Source organism: Chiloscyllium plagiosum, unplaced genomic scaffold (genome assembly GCF_037043375.1).
Source record: "Chiloscyllium plagiosum isolate Xiang-an unplaced genomic scaffold, Cpla_swu_hap1 HiC_scaffold_25, whole genome shotgun sequence".
NCBI classification, from domain to species: domain Eukaryota; kingdom Metazoa; phylum Chordata; class Chondrichthyes; order Orectolobiformes; family Hemiscylliidae; genus Chiloscyllium; species Chiloscyllium plagiosum.
The window spans coordinates 26460361-26485853 of record NW_028270163.1 but is presented as its reverse complement, the minus strand read 5'-3'; the positions used below and the strand labels follow the sequence as shown (position 1 = coordinate 26485853).

Sequence of the window (25493 nt, the reverse complement as noted above, 5' to 3'; positions counted from 1 at the left end):
CGGTTTCCTCCCACAGTCCAAAGATGTGCAGGTCAGGAGAATTGGCCATGCTAAATTGTCCGTAGTGTTAGGTAAGGGGTAAATGTAGGGGTATGGGTTGGTTGCGGGTCGGTGTGGACTTGTTGGGCCGAAGGGCCTGTTTCCACACTGTAATGTAATCTAATCTAATCTAAATGCAGTGTTTGAATGTTCAGTATTATGCAGTGTTTCAATGTTCAGTATTATAGTGTTTGAATATTCAGTTTTATACAGAGTTTGAATGTTCAGCATTATACAGTGTTTGAATGTTCAGTATTATATAGTGTTTGAATATTCAGTACTGCAGAGAGTTTGAATGTTCAGTATTACAGTGTTTGAATACTCAATACTGCAGTGTTTCAATGTTCAGTATTACAGTGTTTGAATACTCAGTGCTGCCCCTTAAGTCGTCAGTATTGCAGAGTGTTTGAATACTCACTGCTACTGCTACTGCTACCTCTGCCTGCCTGCACTCTGTAGTGTTGTACCACATGAATACTGTACAGTCTGTATCTACAAGGAGCAGCAGCGCTCGGTATGTAACTGTACAAGGAGTAGCAGCTCCGGCGCTCGGCCGCGAAAGCAACATCTCGGCCCCCGGTCCCAGTCCCTCTCCTGCGGCTGCAGTACCCAGGCTGTCTCCTACCTCAGGCGGCCTGGATCCTTGAATAGGCCGCTGCTGCTTTTCTCTTCCGCCTTCTTGGAGGTTGCTCTCTTCAGGGCCGACATGGTGCATTAGGGAGGAGATGTGGGTGTTTGCACTGCCCACACCGCCAGCAGCAGCCACAAGCAATCGAGCAGCTGCAGGGGAGATCTCAGGCAAGAGCTGGAACCTAGGCTCAGTTTTGCATCCGCATGAATGTAGCACTCTCCCCCCCCCCCGCAAAGCGACTGCTTTATGAATGTAACAGGACTGAGCAATGACCCTTTAATCTCGCCAATCCAGAATGCAAGTTTTCAGCCTGGGGTTTGGAACTGGGTGAATTTGGGCAGAACAACTGGGATTGCAAAATAAAATCAAACTAAAACAAAATTGGGGCACCTCATCAGAGAGGGTGGAGTAATGTTTGCCTTACTGTTGGGTAAAAATAATATCTGTCAATAGACTAACTTGTGAACTATTCGGGGCAGCCTTTGTTTGGGTGTTCAGGTGTTCTTGCCCCAAGCTTACACTAGTTATAAGATGCCAGTCCTACTGTCCAATCTGGGAGACCTTTAGGCGCAAGTGGGACATCCTGTGGCATAATCCTCGAAACGAGTCAGCCTTTCGTATTACCAGCTTGACATAATTTCTACAATCTCTCTGCGTATTTTACATCCAGTATTGGGATCAGTTTTAAAATAGGCCCCACTTTTCCATTGAGAATCTTTGTCAAGACTGACTGTATGTTGCACCTAACCACCTTACAATACAGAGATATCTTGTCTCTGAGCACTACAGTCATGGTGAATCGACTGCACTAGTTTCAATTTGGTTGTGGTTGTATTGAAATTTGTTTTCTGCAAGTTATAACTGACATCAAAATTACTGAAGGGTTCTGCTACACTCTTATGGGCAATACTTGCATACAAAATACATTGCCACAGGCAAATTTAGGTTTTAAAAATTGTCACAAATAATGATATAAAAACAGAATAATTCTGCTGTGTCATTATTTTCTCTCACAGGCCACAGACTTTGTATGTTTGAAGAATGGCTGATAGTCTTGGAGACAAGCCAATGGAGGCAGACAATGGGATGAGTACACTTAAACCTCCACAGACAGGTTTGAAACTGGTACATCTCGATTTGAAAGGAGCACCACCCAGGGTCTCCTATCTATTAGAGGTGATTTATGAGTCACAGTAGTGGCATTTTAATATTTCTTTTCAGTGATTATACTTTACAACAAAATTAAAGTCACTCTAACCTGAAAAATGGTTTCAGTAATGAAACTGAAGACTGAATTTTTAAATCAAATTTTAAACAAACATTTGCCTGAATAGTTAACTATAATTATTGATATTTTAGCATGGAAAATGTTAATAAAGCATTCATTATGTTGTAATTAACATATATTATCCAATTTTGGCTGTGTCTCAGAGGATGGCATTGCCAATGAGACTATGCAGGAGAAATATTTACCACCTGGAATGAGAAACTTCAATAATATGGATAGACCCTGGTGAACGTGGAGCTATGTCCATTGATCATTAAGAGAATGTTCAAAAGAAGTGTTTAAGTTTATGAGGTTTTAATGTTGTAAACAACATACAAACTAGGGAAGGAGCTTTACTAGATCTGGTTTTGGGGAATGTGCCTAGTTAGGTGATTGACATTTCAGTGGGGGAGCATTTTGGGAGCAGTAACCACAACCCTCCAAGTTTTAAGTTCCTTATGGATAAGGATAAAAGTAGTCATCAGATTAAAGTACTGAATTGGGAGAAGGCTAATTACAACAATATTAGATCGGAACTGTTGAATGTAGATTGGCGGCAGCTATTTGATGGTAAATCCACAGCTGGCATATAGGAATCTTTGAAAGGCCAGTTGATTAGAGTTCAGGACTAGTATGTTCCTGTGAAAATGAAGGAAAAGGATGGCAAGATAAATTGAGAGTTTATACAGAAAGAAAAAAAAGGAGATGCATAAGGTTTAGGAAACTGAAGACAGACAGAGCCTTCAAACAATACAAAGATAGCAGGAAAGAACTCAAACAAAGACATAGGAGGGCTAAAAGGGGTCATGAAATGTCTTTGGCAAACAGGATTAAGGAACATCACAAGGCATTTTATACATATATAAGGTGCAAGAGGGTAATTAGGGAAGGTAGGTCTACTCAAGGACAAAGGAGGAAATTTAAGCATGGAGCCGGAGGAAATAGGTGAAGTCCTTAATGAATACTTTGCCTCGGTATTCACAAAGGAGAGGGACATGGTGGATGGTGAGTCTTGGGAGGGATATGTTGATGTTCTACAGCATGTTGATATCAAAGGTGTTGGGTAATTTGAAAGGCTTTAAGGAAGGTAAGACCCAGAACCTGTTGGGATCTATCCCAGAGTGTTGAGGGAGGTTGGTAAGGAAATTGCTGGGCCTTGTACAAAATCTTTGTGTCATCTTTAGTCACAGGAGAGGTTTGAGAGAACTGGAGAATAGCCAATGTTGTTCCTTTATTTAAGAAGGGCAAAAGGGATAATCCAGGAAATTACAGGCCAGTGAGTCTTACGTCAGTGGTAGAGAAATTATTGGTGAAGATTGTTAGCAATAAGATTTACTCACATTTGAAAATGTATGGACTTATGAGCAATGGTCAGCATGGCTTTTTGAGGGGAAGGTCATGTCTCACAAACTTGAATCAGTTTTTGAGGAAGTGACAAAAATGATTGAGGGCTGGGTAATGGATGTCTATACCAACTTTAGCACGGCCTTTGACAGGTTCCTCATGACAGGCTGATACAAAAGCTGGTAAATGGATACAGAACTGGTTTAGTCATAGAAGACAGAGAGTAGCAGTAGAAGGGAGTTTTTCCTCAGTGGTGTTCTGTGGAGATCAGTGTTGGGACCTCAGTCATTTGCGATATATATCTGAATGTGATTTGGAGGACAACGTAGGTGGCCTGATTAGTAATTTTATGGATGACGAAGATTGGTGAGGATGGGGATAGTGAGCAAGATGACTAGAGGATACAGCAGGATATAGATAGACTGAGACTTGGGCAGAGAGATGGCAAGTAGAGTTTATTCCAGATAAATGTGAGGTGATGCATTTTGGAAGATCTGATGTAGGAAGAGAATATACAGTAAATGCAGAAGCCTTAGTTGCACCAACATACAGAAGGATCTAGATCCACAGTTCCCTGAAAGTGGCAACACAGTGGATAAAGCATATGGCACGTTTGCCTTCATTGGTCAGGATATAAAGTATGAAAATTGGCAAGTCACGTTGCAGCTGTAGAGAACTTTAGTTAGGCCACATTTGGAATATTGCAAACAGTTCTGGTTGTCACACTGCCAGAAGATTGTGGAGGCTTTGGAGAGTCTCCAGAAACAGTTTACCAGGATGTTGCCTGGTTTGGAAGCTTTTAGCTATGAGAAGAAATTGGACAAACTTGGTTTGTTTTCACTTCAATGTTGAAGGACGGGAGTTTCCTTGATAGAAGTTTCTAAAATTATGAGAGGAATGGATAGTCTGAGTTTCTTTTCCCAGTGTAGAAATGTCAATTATTAGGGGACATAGGTTTAAGGTACAAGGCAGTAAGTTTAAAGGAGATGTGAGAGGCAACTTCTTTTACATGGAGAGTGGTAAGTGCCTGAAATGTGCTGCCGGAAGAGTGGTAGAGGTGGATAGAATAGCAATGTTTAACAGGTATTTTGACAGATATATGGATAAGTAGGCAAAAGGTTTTTAGTTTAGAAAGGCATCATGTGTCGGCACAGTCTTGGTGGACCTTGTGCTGTACTGTTCCTTATTCTCTTTGTTTTTTTTAAATCATGGGAAACTATTTCTACTGGGCAGTAACTTAGTAACTCAAAGTCTAAGTCGACACTAGACTAGGTAACACTGTTCACTGTTGTCAATTTCTAAGATTCTTGTGATTAATGTGGCCAACTTGAAAATTACAAAAGTATAGTGTAATCCCAATTCATGTTGTTTACATAGCCCCAAGTCAATTCATGCAATAAGTTAAACTTTGCAACCAATGATATGTTTTGATACGTTAAAGGAAGAGATTGCATATTAATGAAATAAATTGCAATCAAATGGATTCCATTAACTTCCTTTGTACTTAATGAGCAGAGTTTTTGCACGGATATGACTTGTTATTCTGAAGCCGTTGGTGAGTTAAAATTGCCTTACAAAAAAAATTAACTTAAAGTTTACTATCTAGATATTTTCTGATTAATGTGAGGGCGAATATTATGTCTATTCTGTACATCTTGTAACAGAGCTGTTAAGTTTCAACCTTTGCAATTTAACCTCACCACAATGGATAGTAAAGAGATTAAGTAATTTGCATGTTTAGTTTTATTCATTCAGGGGATGTGGGCATTGCTAGCATGGCCAACATTAATTGCCCATCCCTGTTGCCCAGATGGCACTAAAGCATCAATCACATTGCTATAGATCTAGAGTCACATGTAGGCTAGACCAGGTAAGGATGGCAGATTTCCTTCTCTAAAGGGCATTAGTTAATTAGATGGGTTTTTATGGCAATTGATACTAGTTAGATAGTTGCCATTGGCTAACTTTTGTTACAGATTTTTATTGAGTTTCAGTTTCACCATTGAACATGTTTGGATTCTAACAAATGTTTGCAGAATATTAGCCTGGCTTTCTAGATGACTAGCCCAATTACATTACCATTCGTACCACCCCTGAAACTGGTGACTTACACGTGTATGCACATCTGATTATGAGGTCGTGTAGATTTTTAACATGTAATTCTTAAAAAACACACTTAGTAATTTAACTTTGATCCTTTGACCTGCTTTTCTCACAATATTAAAGATCACCTTTCATTACTGAAAAGTTTTGTTTCATAAAATTGTAACTTGATGTAGTCTGCCTTCTAAGGAGCTAGCACAAGTACAATGGGTCAAATGGTTTCTCTGTGCTCTGTGATTCTGTGAGCTTCTGAAATTTCAATTGAAATAGCTATATTTCAATTTTCTGTTGTAGATCTTGCCTCTGCTTTCTCACCTTGGTGCAGATGGTATTCTACTGGAGTATGAAGATATGTTTCCATATGAGGGAAAGCTGCAGGTGTTAAGGTCCCCAAATGCCTACAGGTGAAGTTTTCATAAGTGAATTAATATATGACTACTCTAAGTTACTTTGTTTTTCTTCTAATTCATAAGGTGCAATGGAATTTTAATTACTTCTTGCTTCACAGTTTCCTGGTTCATTGGAATGCTGTTTATTCTCTGGCTGCATAAACCTACTTCCCACTATGGTCCTTTTTGGGGAACTAATCAGTGGTTTCTTGGGTGATGAATGTTATTGTAGAATTCCATTTGCAGAATTAACAGTGAAGACCATGGATTCTTCTTGCTTAAGCATTGTTTAATTTATTTGTGCACTGTGATATATTTGTCCTCATTGTAAGTAGATGGAATAAAAAAGAAGCAATAAAATATTTTTGAAAACCAGAACAGTACAGGAATGCTAAAATTCAAACCATCTGTACGACGGAGAAAAGGGTAGTAATTGTTTGGCAAGTTGATTTTGATTAGGTAATACATTGTAAGGAAGAAAATAACAGGCTAATATAAACTCTCCAAGCTCCCAATAATCAAAGAAGTGTATACAGTTTAAAGATACCCTTTTTGCTTGCAGACAACAGAGCCCTCTTTATGAATCCCTTTCACTAGCATTAATAAGCCAATTTACAAGCTTGACTTATTATCTTAAATTGGTTGTCTTTTTCTACTGACAACAGTATCTTGTTGGTGGAAACACTACCTGTGAAGCCAGTGGAGAGTAGTAGCATGAAACAGCCAATTTAAGAGATGTTCTGCCTTTAATAGAGCTGAGTACTATCACGTATGAATATCATAGGCTACTCATCCCAGTGGTTCACTGACCAAATCAAATGGTATGCTCCACCAGCTGCTCATAAACTTTAGAAACTGTCCGCCACCAGGATACACTTGCAAAATCCAAAACAGAATATTTACAGTAAGATGTGACTTTAAACAATCCAGTGTTCATTAATAGCTACACTAACAATTGATTTCAGTAGAATACCCAAACGTTGTGTTGATAAATGCTTGCTGCATTGTAATCTAAGTGTTAAAATGTTTAAACCTTTCATAATATAATGTCATTGTTAAACTAAACGCAACTTCTACCATGATGTTCAGTGTACTGACTGGAACAAGGTCAGCTAGGTGGACCTCAGAATATGAGTTCCTCGACTGGACCAAGTTAACATTTCCAATCAGGGAGTCTCAGCTGACAGATGTAAACAGAAGTGTCAGGGGTTCTGTTCGCTTAAACAGATAATTTTGAGCTAGCTGGATCAGGTCATGTACTATGCACGTGTAAATAAAGGGTGACTTGGTGATAGGAAACTGGCCTTCATTGGAGTTATTTCACCCAGGGTTTTGCAGACTTCCTCACTCTGTGGCCCTTTAAAAATGGTAGTTGGGACTCAGAGTGGGTCTGAGGGTTGTCAGGCATAAGTTGGTACAGCCAGTATGAGATGCCGTAATGCTTAAGTGGGAAGAATCAAGCTTTGGCCTGAACTAGCATGGATGGCTTAAGGATTCAGGGGGGATATAAATGAGGATATGCAAGGGTTTGGGCTAGAGGGCCTAAAACGTTAATATGACAGGAAAAGATTCCTAGAAACCAAGACGTACCGAGTTTTGAGAAGATTTGTAGCTCAGGTTGAGGTTCTGGATACAGGTTTGCTCGCTGAGCTGGAAGGTTCCCTTCCAGATGTTTCATCACTATACTAGGTAATACCTTCAGTGGGCCTCAAGCTGAATCATCAGCAGTGCTTCATCCAGAAATGCAGTTCCAGCATTTTGGGATGTCTCACCTTGATTGTGAAATTCTCGTCCATTACCTCTGCTTTAATGAATTCCTGTGATATGTGCCCCTATATTCTTTACCGTTGGAATTTTCACTTACACACACACACGCGCGCGCACACACACACACACACCACCCCCCCCAATGGACCGCCGGGACGTGTAGCCTATGATACCCCTACGTGGTAGTACTCAGCCGTACTAAAGGCAGAACATCTCTTAGATTGGCTGTTCCATGCTACTACTCTGTCCTGAATATTAGTACAATGTTAGCTATATATGTTGTTCCGCTATTAATAAATGCTAGTTGGAGCACTTGTATGCGCCAGCTAAGAAAACAAGCAAAAACTAATCAACAGACAATATTTTAAAAAACAGCTGACAGCCTGCCTAAAACAAAAACACATCAGACTTGACTCGGTATACTGTGTTTAAAATGCTCCATGGCCTATTTTTCCCTGTCTCCATAACCATCTCCAACTTTATCACATTTTGAGAACTTTCCATTTCGCCAACACTCTTTTGAACATCCCCACCCAATTGAAGTACCATCATAAATTGTAAATTGTGATGTTTAGATGCTATGCTCTGCAATTTCATCCCTAATTTTTTTTTTTGCCTCTTCACCTACTTCCTCACTTATGGCCATTCCTGAAACCCACCTTCTGACTGAACCTATTCCAGGTTGGTTCACTTTTTGCAATGACTTATTCCAAGCTTCCTTAAGGCATTGTATGATACTACAACAGTAGTATGAAAATGTTCAGAAGTACTTTACTGGATGGTGTCCATGCTAAAGTAGACAGAAAATTATGTGGGGTCAGGTGTTATGAGAATACGTCAGATGGCAACTTAAGTTGTTCACAAGGACAATGCAATGAATATAATCAGTTAGGATTTTCAGAAAGCTTTTCACAATGATCTAAAGATTATAAAGTAAGTAAGGATTAATGTAGTTATTGGCACATAAGCTTATTGATTTACAGGCTGATTTAACAACAGAAAGCAAATGGTAGTGATGTCAGAGAAAATATCTGTTGGAATTTAGCAGGAATTTATTCAGCGTCTCTTGCTATTCAATTGTTTTCTAAATATTATGGGGCCTGCTATCAGTAATTTGTAGTCACATTAAACTTTGTGGGCAGATGCTGAACAAAAGAATTATCAGAAAATATTTATAAGAATGTTGCCAGGGTTGGAAGATTTGAGCTGTAGGGAGAGGCTGAAAAGGCTGGGGCTGTTTTCCCTGGAACATCAGAGGCTGAGGGGTGACCTTACAGAAGTTTATTAAATCATGAGGGGCATCAATAGGGTAAATAGAGAAAGTCTTTTCCCTGGGTTGGGGGAGTTCAGAACTAGAGGGGAAAGGTTTAAAAGGGGCAACTTTTTTACCCAGAGGGTGGTGCATATAATGGAATGAGCTGCCAGACGCAGTGGTTGAGGCTGGTAAAATTACAACATTTAAAAGGCATCTGGATGGGTATACGAATAGGAATAGTTTAGAGGGATATCGACAAGTGCTGGCAAATGGGACGAGATTAATTTAGGATATCTGGTCAGGATGGACGGGTTGGACTGAAGCAGCTGTTTCTGTGCTGTATATCTCTATGACTCAATTCATGCTCATAAGATCTGAACAGATGAGCTGAGGAATGATGGATTTTAACATAGGGAAGGGAATATCAGGCAACATATATGTAATTTGCTGACCATTTCCAGACTGAGTTGTCACCATTAAAATTGCAACAAGGAATATCTGTGGTCCCTCATTGGCAGGTTTGAAGCTGAGGACTCTTGAGAAGTGCAGCATATAGCCTGCCCTCCGTAATCCATCTCCCCTTTTAAGGGGGGAATGGGGAAGTGGTGGGCAGTACACATATCCACAGTCTTTTGAGACCCTGAAGTAGCCAATTAATGACCCATCTAAGTGCCTCATCCTGCAGCATCTGCGTGGATTCATTAAGTGTGATAGTTGCTTTGGTTGGTTTCTTTTCCCACTTTACATATGACAAAATTCATGGGCGGCACGGTGGCTCATTACTTAGCACTGCTGCCTCACAGCACCAGAGACCCGGGTTCAATTCCTGCCTTGGGCGACTGTCTGCATGGAGTTTGCAAATTCTCCCTGTGTCTGCATGGGTTTCCTCTGGGTGCTCCGGTTTCCTCCCACAATCCAAAGATGTGCAGATCAGGTGAATTGGCCATGCTGAATTGCCCATAGTGTTGGGTGCATTAGTCAGAGGGAAATGCGTCTGGGTGGGTTACTCTTCAGAGGATCGGTGTGGACTTGGGCCAAGTGGCCTGTTTCCACACTGTAGGGAGTCTAATCTAATCAATCATCGATAGAGGTGCCAGGAATTGAAGGCATATTCAGAGCTGCAGTTTGTGTTGATGGTCAATAATGATTTATTTTTCTCATTGCAGTCCGTCAGAAATCAAAGAAATCATGAATCTTGCCAGAGTGCTTCATTTTGAAGTAATTCCATTAGTGCAAACCATTGGCCACATGGAGGTGAGTTTAGAAACAAACTAAAGAGGAAAGGTCACATGGGGCTAAATCTCAAGAAATTTCCAAAGAGGATGGATGAATAACTTTATTGTAAATAATGCTGCCTCACAATTGAATGCATAAGAACACATTAATTAGTATGTGACTTAAGTTATCTGTCCATTAGAACTTAGATAACTGATAAAATTTGTTTCATCTTGTATCTAACACTTTGCATAATTTTGCAGTGTTGGTTCATGCCTTAAGTATGGTATGTTAGTCTAACCTCTGGTTAAACCTTTTTTTAATACGTATTGTGAAATCCTGTGCTCCAAAATGTGATTCAGCCTTGATGTATTTCAATGTAGTTGTACTCTGTCAGTTTGGGACTTGGAATTCATATCCACTTAACTACTGGAGAATAAAATAACCCATGAGAGATTTCTGGATATAAGATCCTGTTATTTTGATAAGTTGAATTACCACTGATTGATACTTTACTTTTAAACCTTGTTCTTACAGTTTGTGCTGAAACATAAAATGTTTTGCCATCTTCGCGAAATGAAAGGATTTCCTAACAGTCTCATTCCTCATAAGAAGGAGTCAATGGAAGTAGTAAAATGCATGATTGACCAGATCATGGCAATACATAAAGACTCAAAATGGCTGCACATTGGATCAGATGAGGTACTACAATTAGGTGGAAGGTTTGCTGTGTAGTTTGCAAAAATATTGTTTGTCCTTGGAGGTTAATTGTTTACCTTTCTTAAGATAAAAATTGTTCATTTCTATGTTATTTTTAGGTTTATTACCTTGGTGAAAGTGAAGAATCTAAGCAATTATTTGCACAAACTGAAACTACTGCGGACAGCCTATTTCTGTCTCATGTGAAAGCAGTTGCAAATTACATTGTCACTAGCTACCCTAATGTGAAACCCATCATTTGGGATGACATGCTCCGGAACATCAATGAAGAGAAACTTAAAGGTATTGTTGCTTTTGCAGTGACTCCATTTAAACTAAAACTATAAAAGGGAAAAATACACTTTGCTTTAACGTCAGCTTTTCAGATGACCTGATTCCCAGCACAATGCATGTGGTGTAGATCAGTTGAAACATTGAAACCCCACGATAGATTCAAAACAATGTTCCCTTCTTTATTGCTGTCATACCCAACCAGTTTGTCTACAGAGAGTTCCCATTTATACAGCAGAACTAACAAAAAGTTGATCAGGCTTGCCCACTTGCGATCCAAGACATAAATGTGCCAGATAAATCAGAGAGTTGTGCTATGCCAATGATACCACACCAGCATTCCATGTCAAGGAACACCTTTAAGCTTTGAATAAATAAACTTTCATTTTGATGGTCAAACCAAACCCTACACAAACATGAGGAAGACTAATGCCATGGTCCAAAATATTGTTGTACTACTAACAGTCAGTGTTAATGGACCTGCAGTAACAAATGATCTGTCATTTGTTGCTGAAATCAACACGTGCATTGCATCAATTATGTCTAGACTGTGTATGTAAGAGTCTAAAGATAGCCACTTGACAGAAAATCCTGAACTGTGAGATAGCTGAATCCTCGGAGCACTGCTCTACAGTCGTGAGACCTGGACAACATATGCTAGACAGAAGACCAAACAGGATACATTTGACACAGCATCATTTTATAAGTCCCAGTCGCCAACACAAAGAGTGTGCTAATTTCATCAGTACACTCATTACTAAGCCAATGATGGCTATAATGACTTGGTCATATTCAGTGGAAGATGGCTGCATACGCAAAGACATTCTATATGGTAAGTTGGCACGGAGTCAATGTAGGTACTTATACAAAGATTCCTGCATGTGAGAAATTCAGATGGCAACAGTGACACAACTGTATGACAACACTGAAGGCCAAACAAAGAGAAATGGAAAGTTCATCGAGCTGAGAAGGTGGCCCAGAATAAAAAGATGCCAGTGAATTCCATACCTTCACAGCAATGTGACTCCATCTATAGCTAGTGCAGGAGAGATGACCATGCCGGCATGGGGCCCCTGTGATACATGAAGTAATGATTAACAGTTAACCATCAAAGCACAAACCAATGTCAAGATGGAAGGATGCCAGAGGCTTATGCTCCTCCATTATTACTATTTGAGTGTTTTTGCCATCACTTTAAATACATTATTTTTTGCTCTGACTTTAAAAGAAGGAGAAAGACTTGCACTTCCCAGTATTTCTTTAAACCCTGAGGATATCCCAAATCATTTTACCAAGAATTAATTATGTTAGAAGTGTAGTCATTATTGTAAAGTAAAAAAAGTGGCAATAAATGTGTACACTGCTAACTCTCACAAACTCCAATGTTGTAACAACTAGATAATCTGTGTTTGTAATGTTGATTTAGGGATAGAGATCACCTTCAAATTTGTAGCATGGAATCTTTTACATCACCTGAGATCAAATAGGGCCTCGATTTAAAGTTTCAATCAAAATATTAGATTTCTAGGCTATAGGACTTTATTGACTGGAGTTCAGAAAAATGAGGAGGTGTGTCACAAAAGCTGCAAAACTTTAACAGGACTGGACAGAGCAAACACAAGAAGGGTATTGCTGCAGACCAGAGAGTCCAGAACCAAGGGTCGCAGTGTAAGGAAAAAGGGTTAAGTCATTAAAGACTGAGATAAGGAGAAATTTCTTCACTCAGTGAGTGGTGAGCTGATGGCATTCTCTGCCACAAAGCAATTGAGAATAAATCTTGAATTGTTTCAAAGAGGAGATGGATATACTTCTTAGAGCTAAAGGGACCAGAGGATGTGGGAAGAAAAACGGGAACGTGGTACTGAGTTGGATGATCATATTGAATGGCGAAGCCTCCTGGAGGGGACAATGGCCTATTCCTTCTCCTACTTTCTCTGTTTCTATGCAGAAATCTCTGGAATGGAACTTGAAACCAAACTTTCTGACTCAGAGGCAAGAGTGACACTTTTTTGAGCAGACTTTTGCCTTCTTTGAGTGTTGCAGAGATGTTTATGTGTTGCTGTTGCAATACCACAAGATGGAAACAAATGTGCAATTCCTCTGGAGTGAAAACTTTCCAACATAATCTCTAAGAATTTGCTGACTTTTCTTGGTACATTACATCTAATCCACAACATTCCTCACATTTTATTCTGTAAGCTTTCCTTTCACATTTTTGATTGACATACTGCGCTGTGTGATCATCTTTTGCCCAGTTTGCTCGTCCTGTAATATTTTGTCATTGGTTTTCTGTTTGGTTCATTGTCTCTTATACGTTTTTACAGTTTCAGAATTCATACACGAGGATATCAATTTAACTCAGTACTAACTATAACCTGTGTTTGAGCTGCTTAAAGAAAGTTAAAATAGCATTTCAATTTTTATTTTCAAGAAAATGCCTGTTTTGGTATGAAATGGTATAAGACCATTTCTCCAGAGCAAAAAAAAATGCTAACTCCCACAAACACCAATGTCATAACGACTAGATAATCTGTGTTTGTAATGTTGATTCAGGGATAGTGATCACCTTCAAATTTGTAACATGAAATCTTTTACATCACCTGAGATCAATAGGGCCTTAATTTAAAGTTTCAACCAAAAACTAGATTTCTAGGCTATAGGACTTTATTGACTGGAGTTCAGAAAAATGAGGAGGTGTTTCAAAAAACCTGCAAAACTTTAACAGGACTGGACAAAGCAAACACAAGAAGGGTATTGCTGCAGACCAGAGAGTCCAGAACCAAGGGTCACAGTGTAAGGAAAAGGGGTAAGCCATTTAGCACTGAGATAAGGAGAAATTTCTTCACTCAAAGAGTGGTGAGTCTATGACATGCAACTTCCACAATGGTTTCACGGTTATCATTACACTAGATGTTTGAATTCCAGATTTACTACTGAATTCAAACATCACCATCTTCCATGGTGAGCTCTGAACCACCGTTCTCAGAGTTTTACAAATCCAGTGACATTACCATCTGGCCCATCTTAAGGCAATCCTGCTGTTCTGAAGTTTATATTTACTCTGTGTCTGTCTCAGCTCATCAGTGGAAATTTACACTCTTAATTTAAATTCTTTTTTCTGGATTATTTTAGTTTTTCCTTTTAATGCAAACCTTATTCCTTTTATATCCCATTTAGAATCCATGTTGAGTCAGTTTGTTGAGCTGATGATTTGGGAATATAATGCTAATCTTGATGTTGACAGCATGAGTAAGTAAATGGTTTTGTTTTCAATATCTATAACTAATCATAGCGGTGTGAAATTAGGCAAGAGTTTCTTGGCATTTTTCAGGATTGAGTAAAGACAGTGGCATGAACTGGGCATTTTTGTATATTGTGACATTTATTTTTACAGAAGTAGTTCAAAATTGGGAAGTTGTAAATTTATATTCTAAGTTTAAGTGAGTGACTTATTATCTATGATGCTAATGAAAAGGGGTAATACAAAATAAAGACTAAAGTGGTGCTGGAAAAGCACAGCAGGTCAGGCAGCATCCAAGGAGCAGGAAAATCGACGTTTCGGGCAAAAGACCTTCATCAGGATGAACAGCTATTACCCGAAACATTGATTTTCCTGCTCCTTGGATGCTGTCTGACCTGTTGTGCTTTTCCAACACCACTCTAATCTTGACTCTAATCTCCAGCATCTGCAGTCCTTACTTTCACCTAGTACAAAATAAAGTCAAGCTGTGCAAATCTTACTTATAAGTAAATAAAGTATGCATCGAATAAGACAAGGCATTCCCTGAACTTCGTATCTTGGCAGAATGTGTCAGGTGACAACTTATCAAAACCAAACTGATTTAGGATAGCTATATTATTTATATTTTTAAATATGTTTTCTTACCCATTATAAAAAGGCTTCCACCGAGAGCATTGCATTGATTTTCTGAACCAGTAAATACCAACTATTTTTACAGACTGCTTCCACAGTTACTGTTTTCAAGAGCAAAATACTGCAAGTACTGGAAACCTGACATAAAGTCACAAAATGCTGGAAATCCTCAGCAGCAGCTTTAGTGCATAATTCCTAGAAAGTGGAGCTGCAGTCGACAGGGAAGATTAGATTCCCTACAGTGTGGAAACAGGCCGTTCGGCCCAACAAGTCCGCACCGGCCCTCCGAAGAGTAACCCATCCAGACCCATTTCCCTCTGACTAATGCACCTAACACTGGGGCAATTTTAGCATGGCCAATTCACCTGACCTGCACATCTTTGGACTGTGTAAGGAAACCAGAGCACCCGGAGGAAACCCACGCAGCCACGAGGAGAACATGCAAACTCCACACAGTTGCCCGAGGCTGGAATTGAACCTGGGACACTGGTGCTGTGAGGCAGCAGTGCTAACCACTGAGCCACTGTGCCACCCTACTGAAGGTGTTTGGCATGTTTGCTTTTATTGGTCAGTGCATTGTCTATAGGGGATGTGATGCCATGTTGCAGTTGTGCAGAACATTGGTTAGGCTATTTTTAGAATACTGCGTTCAATTCTGGTCTCCCTGCTATAGGAAAGATGTTAAACTTGAAAAGGTTCAGAAAAGATTTACAAGGATGTTGCTGGGATATGAGGGTTTGATCTATAGGGAGAGGCTGAATAAGTTGGGACTTCTATCCCCCTGGAGTGTCAGAGACTTTAATGAAGTTTATAAAATCATGAGGGGCATAGATAAACTCTTTTACCTTGGGCAAAGTAGTCCAAAACTAGAGGGCACAGGTTTAAGGTGAGAGGGGAAAGATTTCAACGGGATCTGAAGGGCAGCTTTTCGTGCAAAGGATACTGTGTCTATGGAACAACCTGCCAAAGGAGGTGGTGAGAGGGGAAATATTTAAAAGGGTCCTAAGGGGCAACGTTTTCACACAGAGTGGGTGTATGTATGGAATGAGCTACCAGAGGAAGTGGTGGAGGCTGGTACAATTACAACATTAAAAAGACATCTGGATGGATATATGAATAGGCAGGGTTTAGAGGGATATGGGCCAAATGCTGGCAAATGGAACTAGATTGGTTTAGGCTATCTGGTCAGCATGGGCGAGTTGGACCAAAGGATCTGTGTCCCTGCTGTATAACTCCAAGACTAGGACTAGTGAGAGAAACAGTGCTTACATTTTTGCCCCTTTTGATGGCATTTATCTTTTTTTTAAAAAAAAGTCAGTTTTCTTCTTTCCGTACACTAACCTTTACTGAACCTCTCTACTTGTTCAAAAATATCTGAAATCATTGTCCCACATATTGCCTGTTAATAGGTTGAGAACAGCTTTCCCCCAATTAGATTTCATGCTTAAAGATTTTGAAAATTGATTTTCATCTATGTAAATAAAATAGGACAAGTTATGTCTCATACACCAATGATATTCTGTTTGTATTCACTTAGTGCTTCAAATTCAAAAGTACCAACATTCTGGATTTTCTGTTATGTGGTTTGCAAGTGCATTTAAAGGAGCCACTGGTGCAGCCCAGTCTCTAACACCCATTAGCTATCACTTGGCTAATCACCTGCAGTGGCTGAAAGTGACAGAAGCTCTTCAAAGGGATTCAATACAGTTGCATGGGATAGCACTCACCGGTTGGCAGAGGTATGTGAAATAGAAAAGGTTCATAAATATGCCATTGCTGCTATATATTCACCACAGTCTAACAAGTACACTTACCATCTTTGTGTTTTGCTGTGGTTCAGTTTAATCATTTTAATTGATTTGTGATTATCTTTACTGTGCCAAACAATGTTAAAGGATGTAATGAATCTGAAGAGAAAACACTAGTTTAACAAATATATTTTGATTGAAATTCCATGGTAGAATATTGATAAATATATTTGTACATAATTCTGCTCTCTACTATTTCAAAATGCTTGGCTCTTAACTGCCAACCAAGTCACTCAGTTGGGACAATTAGAAATGGGCAACAAATGCTGGCCTTGCCAGCGATGCCCATGTCCCATGAAATAATAAAAGAAACAAAGATATTAACCTGAATATTATAAATAGTTCAACTTTAAAATGGTAGACTTGCATCAGAGCTGTCTTCTGCATAAAATGTGTGCAGTTTTGGTTGTCTGAAGAACCAATTTTATACTCAGATTATTGTGTGTTTTACAGTTATACAAAAACAAAGCATTTGAAGTTAGAGATAATAGCAATTTGCAAGAGGATAGCATTGCTGTTATCCACATTCATCTCATCACATTTCATGATTTGTGGATCATTTTTATTAGTTCTTGACCCTGTGAAATAATTCTGATGTTTCCAAGAAATTGAAAATCTATCTATGTTGTGATGTAAGTTGTGCGAATTATATACAATTGAGGAGCATTTATCTTAGAGTTTGGATTTTGAAATTGTGGCATGTGGATTTGGTCTGTGTCTGTGAAGGGGTTTTATTATTGCTGTGTACTTATGTAGCCATGACAACATGTTTTAAAACAGGGAATGAAAGATTTTATGGACTGTAATAGGGTTTTGTTTAACTTAGGAGAGTTTTACAAACAAATAAACAAAGTAAGCAGTGGTAGATCGGGTTTTAGTAAGGCAACTCTAGATTTTTTTTGGATTACAGGAAACACCCATAGCGTGTTGGTTCTGATTTACAGAGGTCTTGGCTGGAGCTGAATGTATAAAACAATTCGTTCGGCACTGTTCAGAAATAGGTTAACTCAATAGAAGGAATGTAGTTTGAAATTTTCAGAGCGGAAGTGTTTGGTTAAAATTCTGAAGGGGTTATTTGAAGCTGAGAAAGTTAAAGATTCATTTTAAGAAGAGACCATTACAATCTCTAAACTGGGAATTGGAGTCACAGTTAGTTCAAGCTCTATAAATGTGATAGAAAGGGGGATTTTCTATCATGTGATTACTATAAAGAAATACTATGGGGATTAATGGAATTGTATTTTACTGTGTGTTTTGAAATTTTTATATATACATTATATGTCACTAGTTTGGTTTATTCTATTTTGTTTTGTGCGTAATAAACTAGTTTTATTTTTGAAACCAGATCTATAGCATTGCATGTTTGTGTTTCAGTGAAAGACCACCTCATTAAAACAAAAAAAATTAATTAAGCTAGATTTCAGTTGGTATCTGACTTGTTCGATAGTAATATCAGCTAAGATCTTAACAATGCATAAGTTCTAGTTTCATTTTTGTTCTATTTCTGGTGATTTATTCAGACTAATGCAGAAATTTGCTATTTTTAAGTGAGGAATCTTAATGCAGGCAATTGGCAAAACTGGCTATATTTTTCAAGGCAGAAATTAAGAGATTTAAGACACAGTAAAAGATAATTTGATCGTCCCAACAGAGAGCTGTGTCAGTGACAAAGACACCCTGCCCTTTTCACCACTCCCAGCTCACCCTTGCTGGGTCTTGCCTGACTGACCCTGGTGAAGCCATGAGTCTAGATTAGAGTAGTGCTGGAAAAGCACAGCAGGTCAGGCAGCATCCGAGAAGCAGGATCTAAACTCTGATTTCCAGCATCTGCAGTCCTCACTTTTGCCTGGTGAGGCCATTCCCATTTGCTGCTTTGCTATTGCCTTCAGCCTCACTCTTGGTTCAGGGCTTCCTGTGGTCATAGCAGTGGCTGCCATTCCAGCAGATGTGCTGGCTCTGATGAGCTGCTAGCCATGTACTCTTGGAAGTGAGACACTCTTCCTGAAGTCAAGAATATGGTGCTGGACAAGCACAGCAGATCAGGCAGAACCGAGGAGCAGGGAAATCGATGTTTCGGGCAAAGGCCCTTCATCAAGAATGAGGCTGGGAGCTCAAGAGAAGGCCCTAAGAGCCATGATAGATGACAGGTAAGTGCTCGAATGGGATTTAATCTCCTCAGGGCTCTCACCAACGTGACATTGTTGCCTCACACCCTCCATTCGGTAAATGGAGACATTAAGTTCATCACAATAAGATTGAAAAACAAAATAGAGACAAAAAAAAGTAATTCCTTCCATATTTTCATTGTTTTGCTTTGCAAGATATGATCATTTCTCCGTTTTGTGTGAGCTACTTCCTGTGGGACTTCCATCCTTGGCTGTTTGTCTGCAAGCTCTGAAAAACGGTAAGGCATATTCATAAAAATGTATGTACAAAGATCTTTTAAGTAACCAGTGGCTTTCTGAGCTACTTCATTATGGAGACCTTACCATCTAATCTGCAATTGTCTACAGATTTCTACACAGGGAATGATTTGCTTTCCAAGGATAGATTATCAAATATTGATCATTCGGAATGACTTCTGTTTATCATGATATAATTCCTGGTTCTTTGTTCAGAATAAACAGCTCAGGTAAAGCTCAGTTCAAGAGTACATTTATCTGAGTTGCAAACATAAGCTGTAGACCAGTAATTCTCTATTGTCTTGTACAGATTTTAATGCCTTTAAATAAACTTACAAGAGTTGCCAGTCCCACGAACTACCAGTGCAATTTCAATCCTGGCTACTTTGTAAAGTGAAATAAATTCTTGAGATAGCCATCAACAATATGCATTCCATATCAGACATTTTCAACTTAGCACTATAATCCTTGCTGTAGGACCACCTTAAATTTGAGGTACATATTGAGCAGCAGTAAGGGTGGGAGTATGTTTGGACAAGAAACGTACTGTAACAATGAGTATATGAAGGCAAAGCTGCATCAGGTGAACTGAGAAACCAGGTTAACAGGTCAGTAGACTTGCAGTGGTAGATTTTGTGAAAACTATATCACATATGGTCAAAATTAAAAATGCTCTCCACTTTCTTTTAAGTGGTTACACAAGGAGATTTTTGTTATACCTTCACTGTTCTGCAAACAGACTTTTAGGAGAATGGAGTGGTTGTAGAATTAATTCAGACTCAGATCAAATTGTTTGAACCTGGAAGGCTGCTCAAAATGTCTTCATTTGGTACTTCCAAAAAAAAATTACCTCTGTGTTTCAAATCAGGTGTGTTCTCTGAAAAGGAAGAGGACTTTGTGAAAAAATGTCTTGGATTCAAAACATTGAAAATTAACTTCATAAGGTAACTGGCCAACAGACTTCATTTGAATACTCTGTTGTATTTCAAATACAGTAACAAAATGTGAAAGATTAACTGTTAGAAGCAATAATACATACATTATTTGTATGAAAAGTCATATATTTCATCTGGTTTTAGTTTGAAATTAAATCCACATTATTTATTAATGCTTTAGCAAATTCAAACAGGCTAATGTGCAGACATCTATTATGAGAAAGATTTAAAAGAAATTGTAGATTAACTATGATCTTACATCAAACAGGAGATGCAATTATAAGTTGGAGTCTTTTAATTTGGACTAACATTATTAAGAGATGACTCAATAGGATGGTTTTTGGTTCTGAAGGCTTATGAAAAGACAGATTGGTGTAGCGATAGATTAGGAGGAGAAAGTGAGGTCTGCAGACGCTGGAGATCAAAGCTGAAACTTTATTGCTGGAACAGCACAGCAGGTCAGGCAGCATCTAGGGAACAGAAGATTCGACGTTTCGGGCACATAAAGTTTCAGTAGCGATAGATTAGTCTCACTGGTCAGTAAGGTATTAGCAAGAGAGCACAAGTTCAAGTCAATCACAAAAGGAGTTGAAAGGGAGCTAGTAAAAACATCTCAGCATGGATGGTGGTTAGAATTTATAACCTTCTGGTATTTATAGGAAAAGCTTAGACCGAAATGAAAGTTGTTTTAACCTGGAACAGTTCTTTCATTTGAATCGCTACAAACTGCTGGTTAGGTGAATCCATTAACTGTTTTAGAATGGAGTCCAATAGTTGCTTCATTCAGAGAAATATTAAAGTACATAGGGAAGCAACCCAGAGAGTGAGAATGGAAAAGATGCCTCATGCAGAAAGATGTCAATACAGGTGATAACTAAAATATTAATAGAATATTTTGTGGTATTGCAGATGCAGCAAATCTTTAAAAGTCATAGAATCATAGAGATGTACAGTACGGAAACAACTTGTCCACGCCGACCAGATATCCCAACCCAATCTAGTCCCACCTGCCAGCACCCGGCCCATATCCCTCCAAACCCTTCCTATTCATATACCCATCCAAATGCCTTTTAAATGTTGCAATTGTACCAGCCTCCACCACTTCCTCTGGCAGCTCATTCCATACACGCAAAACCCTTTATGTGAAAAGGTTACCCCTTAGGTCTCTTTTATCTTTCCCCTCTCACCCTAAACCTATACCCTCTAGTTCCGGACTCCCCCATCCCAGGGAAAAGACCTTGTCTATTTGCCCTATCCAGGCCCTTCATGATTTTATAAGCCTTTATAAGGTCACCTCTCAGCCTCCGATGCTCGAGGGAAAACAGTCCCAGCCTACTCAACCTCTCTGATAGCTCAAATCCTCCAACCCTGGCAACATCCTTGTAAATCCTTTCTGAAGCCTTTCAAGTTTCACAACATCCTTCCTATAAAAGGAGACCAGGATTGCATGCAATATTCCAACAGTGACCTACCAATGTCCTGTACAGCTGCAACATGACCTCCCAACTCTTGTACTCAATACTCTGACCTAGAAATGAAAGCATACCAAACACCTTCTTCACTATCCTATTTACCTGTGACTCTACTTTCAAGGAGCTATGAACATGCACTCCAAGGTGTCTTAAAATGCTAATTATTATTAAAGCCAAAATTGGATTTCTGTTCTCATGATTAGACTTTAGTTCAGTATGTTGTTATGAGTTTGTAGTGATTAAAATAATGTGGTAAAGGGCTAGATTTACAGTTCCACTTGGCAGGTATGAACGTGGTGGCTGTGGAGGTGGCACAGAAAACCAAGAAAGTGGCAGATCCACCACCAGCTGTGGTCACCAGTGAGCCAGTGGGGACACACTCAATCACTGCCCACTGAAGGGTCTTAACTTGCCACTTCCAGCAATTACCTGGTGGCAGCGAAACCCATATGGCATGTTACTCTGTGAAAGCTGTGTCAGGCAGGGAGGGTGTGCTAGAAAGACTTATTTAATGCATGCACTGGGCCCTCCCCAAGTGTTAATGCTCACCAGGTTAGTGCCAGCCCTCCTTGAACTCCAGCCCTGTCTCTCACCTTTGCCAGGGGCTGACATGACCTCCGTGCGCATGCAAAATTCGAACCCAGCTCAACTCACCTCCTCAGACCCACAGTGTCGTACCAGCTGGTGCTGCTAATTACTGGAGACGGGCCTCTGACTGGCCAGAAGTTCTCTGAAGCTGGATTACATGAGGGGACAGAGTGCCACTTCAGATATACTGACTGTGGACAGCCATTTTTCTGATGGATGGCATCACACACACAAAAAAAATCTCTAACCTCTAGAATGTGAAAGACATTTAATGGTGTTGGAACTGAACAAAGGTACAAAACTAGTCTTCCGTCCAGTAAAATTGGCCAATTTCTTTAAACATTTTTATGATGGAGCATGTTGCATTGATTTCAATAGAGAGACCAGGACCGCTACACAAGAATCAAAATCTTTGTTTGGTACAGTAATTTTATTCCTATACTGTTGCTACATCAGATTAATACAATGCAATATTGATGAGAATCAGGACAAATTTATTGTAAAGAAATAAGATTTGACAAAAACAGCAACAAGAGCCAGTTAAACAATTAAATACATTGGAAGGTTTTGTATTTCTCTTTCAGTACCGAAGATGCTGGCAGTTTTCCAGGCAGTGATGTATTCAACCGTGTGACTCAGATAATCACCTTCATGCAGGAGTCTATTGATAAACTCCTTGAAGAAAATATGTAAGGGTTGGACCTTTTGATCTTTTTTTAAAATTGTATAATATTGATAGTGAACACATCATTTTTTTCGGTCAAAGTGTAGCATTTTACTTCCCTTGTGAGTTTAAGGGTGAACTCCTCAGGGAAGTGGAACTTTTGTCCATCACTAGAATACTTTCTGACCCTGACCAAGTTTCTGAATAATTTATCTGCATGCAAAAACTGGGGCCTGGAGCCTCCACTGGTGTATCACATGAGACTGGGGCTATACTCTTGCTGAAGCCTACCCCAGGAAAATGTAGCTGTCTAGCTGCCTTGTTTGAAAACAAATGTTGAGGTCTGTTCCACGTCATGGTGTCACCCTTTGGGATAGTTTTCACACATCCTTCTTCCAAGTTCTTTTGCCCAAGATCTCCTCTGATGATCACAAAATATTGGATGCTGGGTCCTCAGTTTGCAACTGCGTATAATATAGTGACATGAAAACGTAATGACAAAAAGTACACAATATCCTTCAACCCTCCTACTTTTTCTGAATTAGATACATAAAAGGATGGTTCAGTAATTTTCACCGAAAGAGGAAGTTTGTTCATCCCATTATAGTTCGGCATTTTGAAGGAGAAGTCAGAAGGTATGTTTGCATGAAGTTTGCTACTTTGCATATTCATCAAAAATCTTGAAATTCTAACTATTGGTCATTATGGTTATTAATCTGAAATTGCAGCAAAACTGTTACCTGATAAATGTGATTGCAGTGATGGCTACTAATGGCTAATGACCACCTTCTAGGGTACATGCACATTGGAAGACTGCTGTAAGTGAGCTGAGTGCAGCGCTGGAGAAAATCTATTACCCAAATACTGTGGAAGAGTGGCTAGAAGAACATGTTTATCCCAACTTGACAAAGTTGCAACTGTTTGTGAAAGACATGGATGAAGCTTTGGCATCAGGACATTTGAAATAAAAATGTAATTATATTGATTGATTTTTAAGGATCATCACATTGAAGTCATTAATTTGAATGCATGACCTCCTTTGGTTTATAGTTAGCTTTATTCAAGGTAATGAACAAGGACAGGAGATTTAGCTTGAAACAAGAACAAAATACTTAGTTCTTCAAACCCATCGCATCCATATTGTTTACAATCCATCCTAGCTACTTTATCTCTTTTGAGACGGAGAGTCCTGCATTGAAGCTTTAATACTAACTAAAGCTGGGTTTCCTCCGGGTGCTCCAGTTTCCTCCCACAGTCCAAATATGTGCAGGTTAGATGAATTGGCCATGCTAAATTGCTCGTAGTGTTAGGTGAAGGGGTAAATGTAGGGGAATGAGTCTGGGCGGGTTGCGCTTCGGCGGGTCGGTGTGGACTTGTTGGGCCGAAGGGCCTGTTTCCACACTGTAAGTAATCTAATCTAATCTAATCTAATCCACAACTCAACCCTCAGACAGTAATGTCTAGCCTTAGCAGCACAGACTATTGTTGAGCAATTTGGTAATCTCAGAAGAACGTGAGTGAGAACAGCAAAAGGCCATTTGGCTATTTAAGGCGACCTTGCCATTTCAGAACACTATGGCTGACCTCAGTCAATACTGATTCCTAAAAATTTCAATTATTTTGCCCTTTTTTTTGAATAGTGTAAAACTAAATCACTAATAATTAGGTTTATCAAACACTCTAGATCAGTGAAGAGTTAATTCCTTTGGCTTATTTAGAAATGGATTAACTCTTTTAAGTATAAATGTGAAATACAGCAACAGAGGTTGGCTTGCAGTTGTAAAAACTGTCATAAAAATGTTGATGTAGACACTGTACTAATGTAACATTATTAAAAGCATTTATGCAATTTCTTTTTAAAAAACATTATTTTACTTCTCATAATAATTCCGTGTAGATAGGTCAAAATAGGCAAGATTGCTTTGGTGATCAGATAGTCTTTTCCACAGGGTAGGCGCGAGCTGTGAACTGGGACTTTGTGGAAATCCTGATGGAGCTGACTTTGAGGGAACTGCCTGGGGAAATGAAATTTCCAAGAGGCATTCACTGTGTCTGGCACTCTCTAAGAAAGTCCCTTCGAGATTCCAGAGGGTTCCAACTCACTTAAACTAAATAGTTACCCCAAAAATGTTAGAGGATTAAAAAGCTTACTCAAGCTCTTCAGTGTCTAATAAACTTCATCCTGACTCACCAGCAACCCCCAACTACACTCTGAACCCAGCTACCCCAAGACCTGACACCCTCCAACCCTGACCAGACCCTGCGGGACACAACACCCCTAAAACGATACCACCCCCAACACCCTGACCCCTCTCAATGCAACATGTGCCCATCTCACCCAGACAAGACCTACTTGACTTGATACTCCATCCACCCTGAACTGCTGGAATCCCTCACCCATTTTACTGTAATATTCACCCACATGTCACCCTACCCCCTCATCCACCTGCCATCTGGAATACTACTCTATATTAACTGCCCTGTGCAGCCCTACCCCCAATCCAGCTGGCCTCCTAACCCACCTTAAACCTTCACAGAAATGTATAGAAAAGCTCAGCAGATCTGGCAGTATCTGTAGAGAGAAATCAGAGTTAACATTTCAGGTAGAATTACTCTTCCTCGGAACTGAAGGTAGCTAGAAAAATGTTTGTTTATATGAAGATAGTCTGGGGTGAGGCGATAAGGAGGGAACGAAATCAGAGTTAGGTGCTTACCCACTACTTTTTCTGTCCAGCTGTTTTTCTCTCTCT

At 39.4% G+C, this 25493-nt stretch overlaps 2 protein-coding genes across 4 annotated transcripts in view; one reads left to right on the top strand and one right to left on the bottom strand.

Moving 5' to 3' along the window:
* Window positions 1–829, bottom strand: part of ogfod3 (2-oxoglutarate and iron dependent oxygenase domain containing 3) — a 145292-nt gene extending 144463 nt beyond the window's left edge. The window contains exon 1 of one of the 2 annotated variants that reach the window (XM_043714604.2): window positions 665–829. In XM_043714604.2, coding sequence (XP_043570539.1) covers window positions 665–747 — 83 coding nt within the window. In that variant the 5' untranslated portion in view covers window positions 748–829. The remainder of the gene's footprint in view (window positions 1–664) is intronic. The other variant, XM_043714605.2, reaches the window with a different exon arrangement.
* On the top strand, window positions 418–24592 carry LOC122562089 (hexosaminidase D-like). Of its 2 annotated transcripts, none has more exons than XM_043714601.2 (13): window positions 418–553; window positions 1687–1846; window positions 5679–5788; window positions 9962–10049; window positions 10548–10712; window positions 10829–11012; window positions 14178–14249; window positions 16412–16613; window positions 19004–19086; window positions 19953–20028; window positions 22664–22768; window positions 23289–23378; window positions 23537–24592. In XM_043714601.2, exons 2-13 carry the CDS (start codon window positions 1712–1714, stop codon window positions 23709–23711), a joined length of 1485 nt encoding a protein of 494 aa, XP_043570536.2. In that variant the 5' UTR covers window positions 418–553; window positions 1687–1711; the 3' UTR covers window positions 23712–24592. The 2 variants fall into 2 exon arrangements, with proteins under 2 accessions (XP_043570536.2, XP_043570537.2); XM_043714602.2 differs by lacking the exon at window positions 418–553 and adding an exon at window positions 663–837.
* The last annotated feature ends 901 nt before the right edge of the window (window positions 24593–25493 follow it).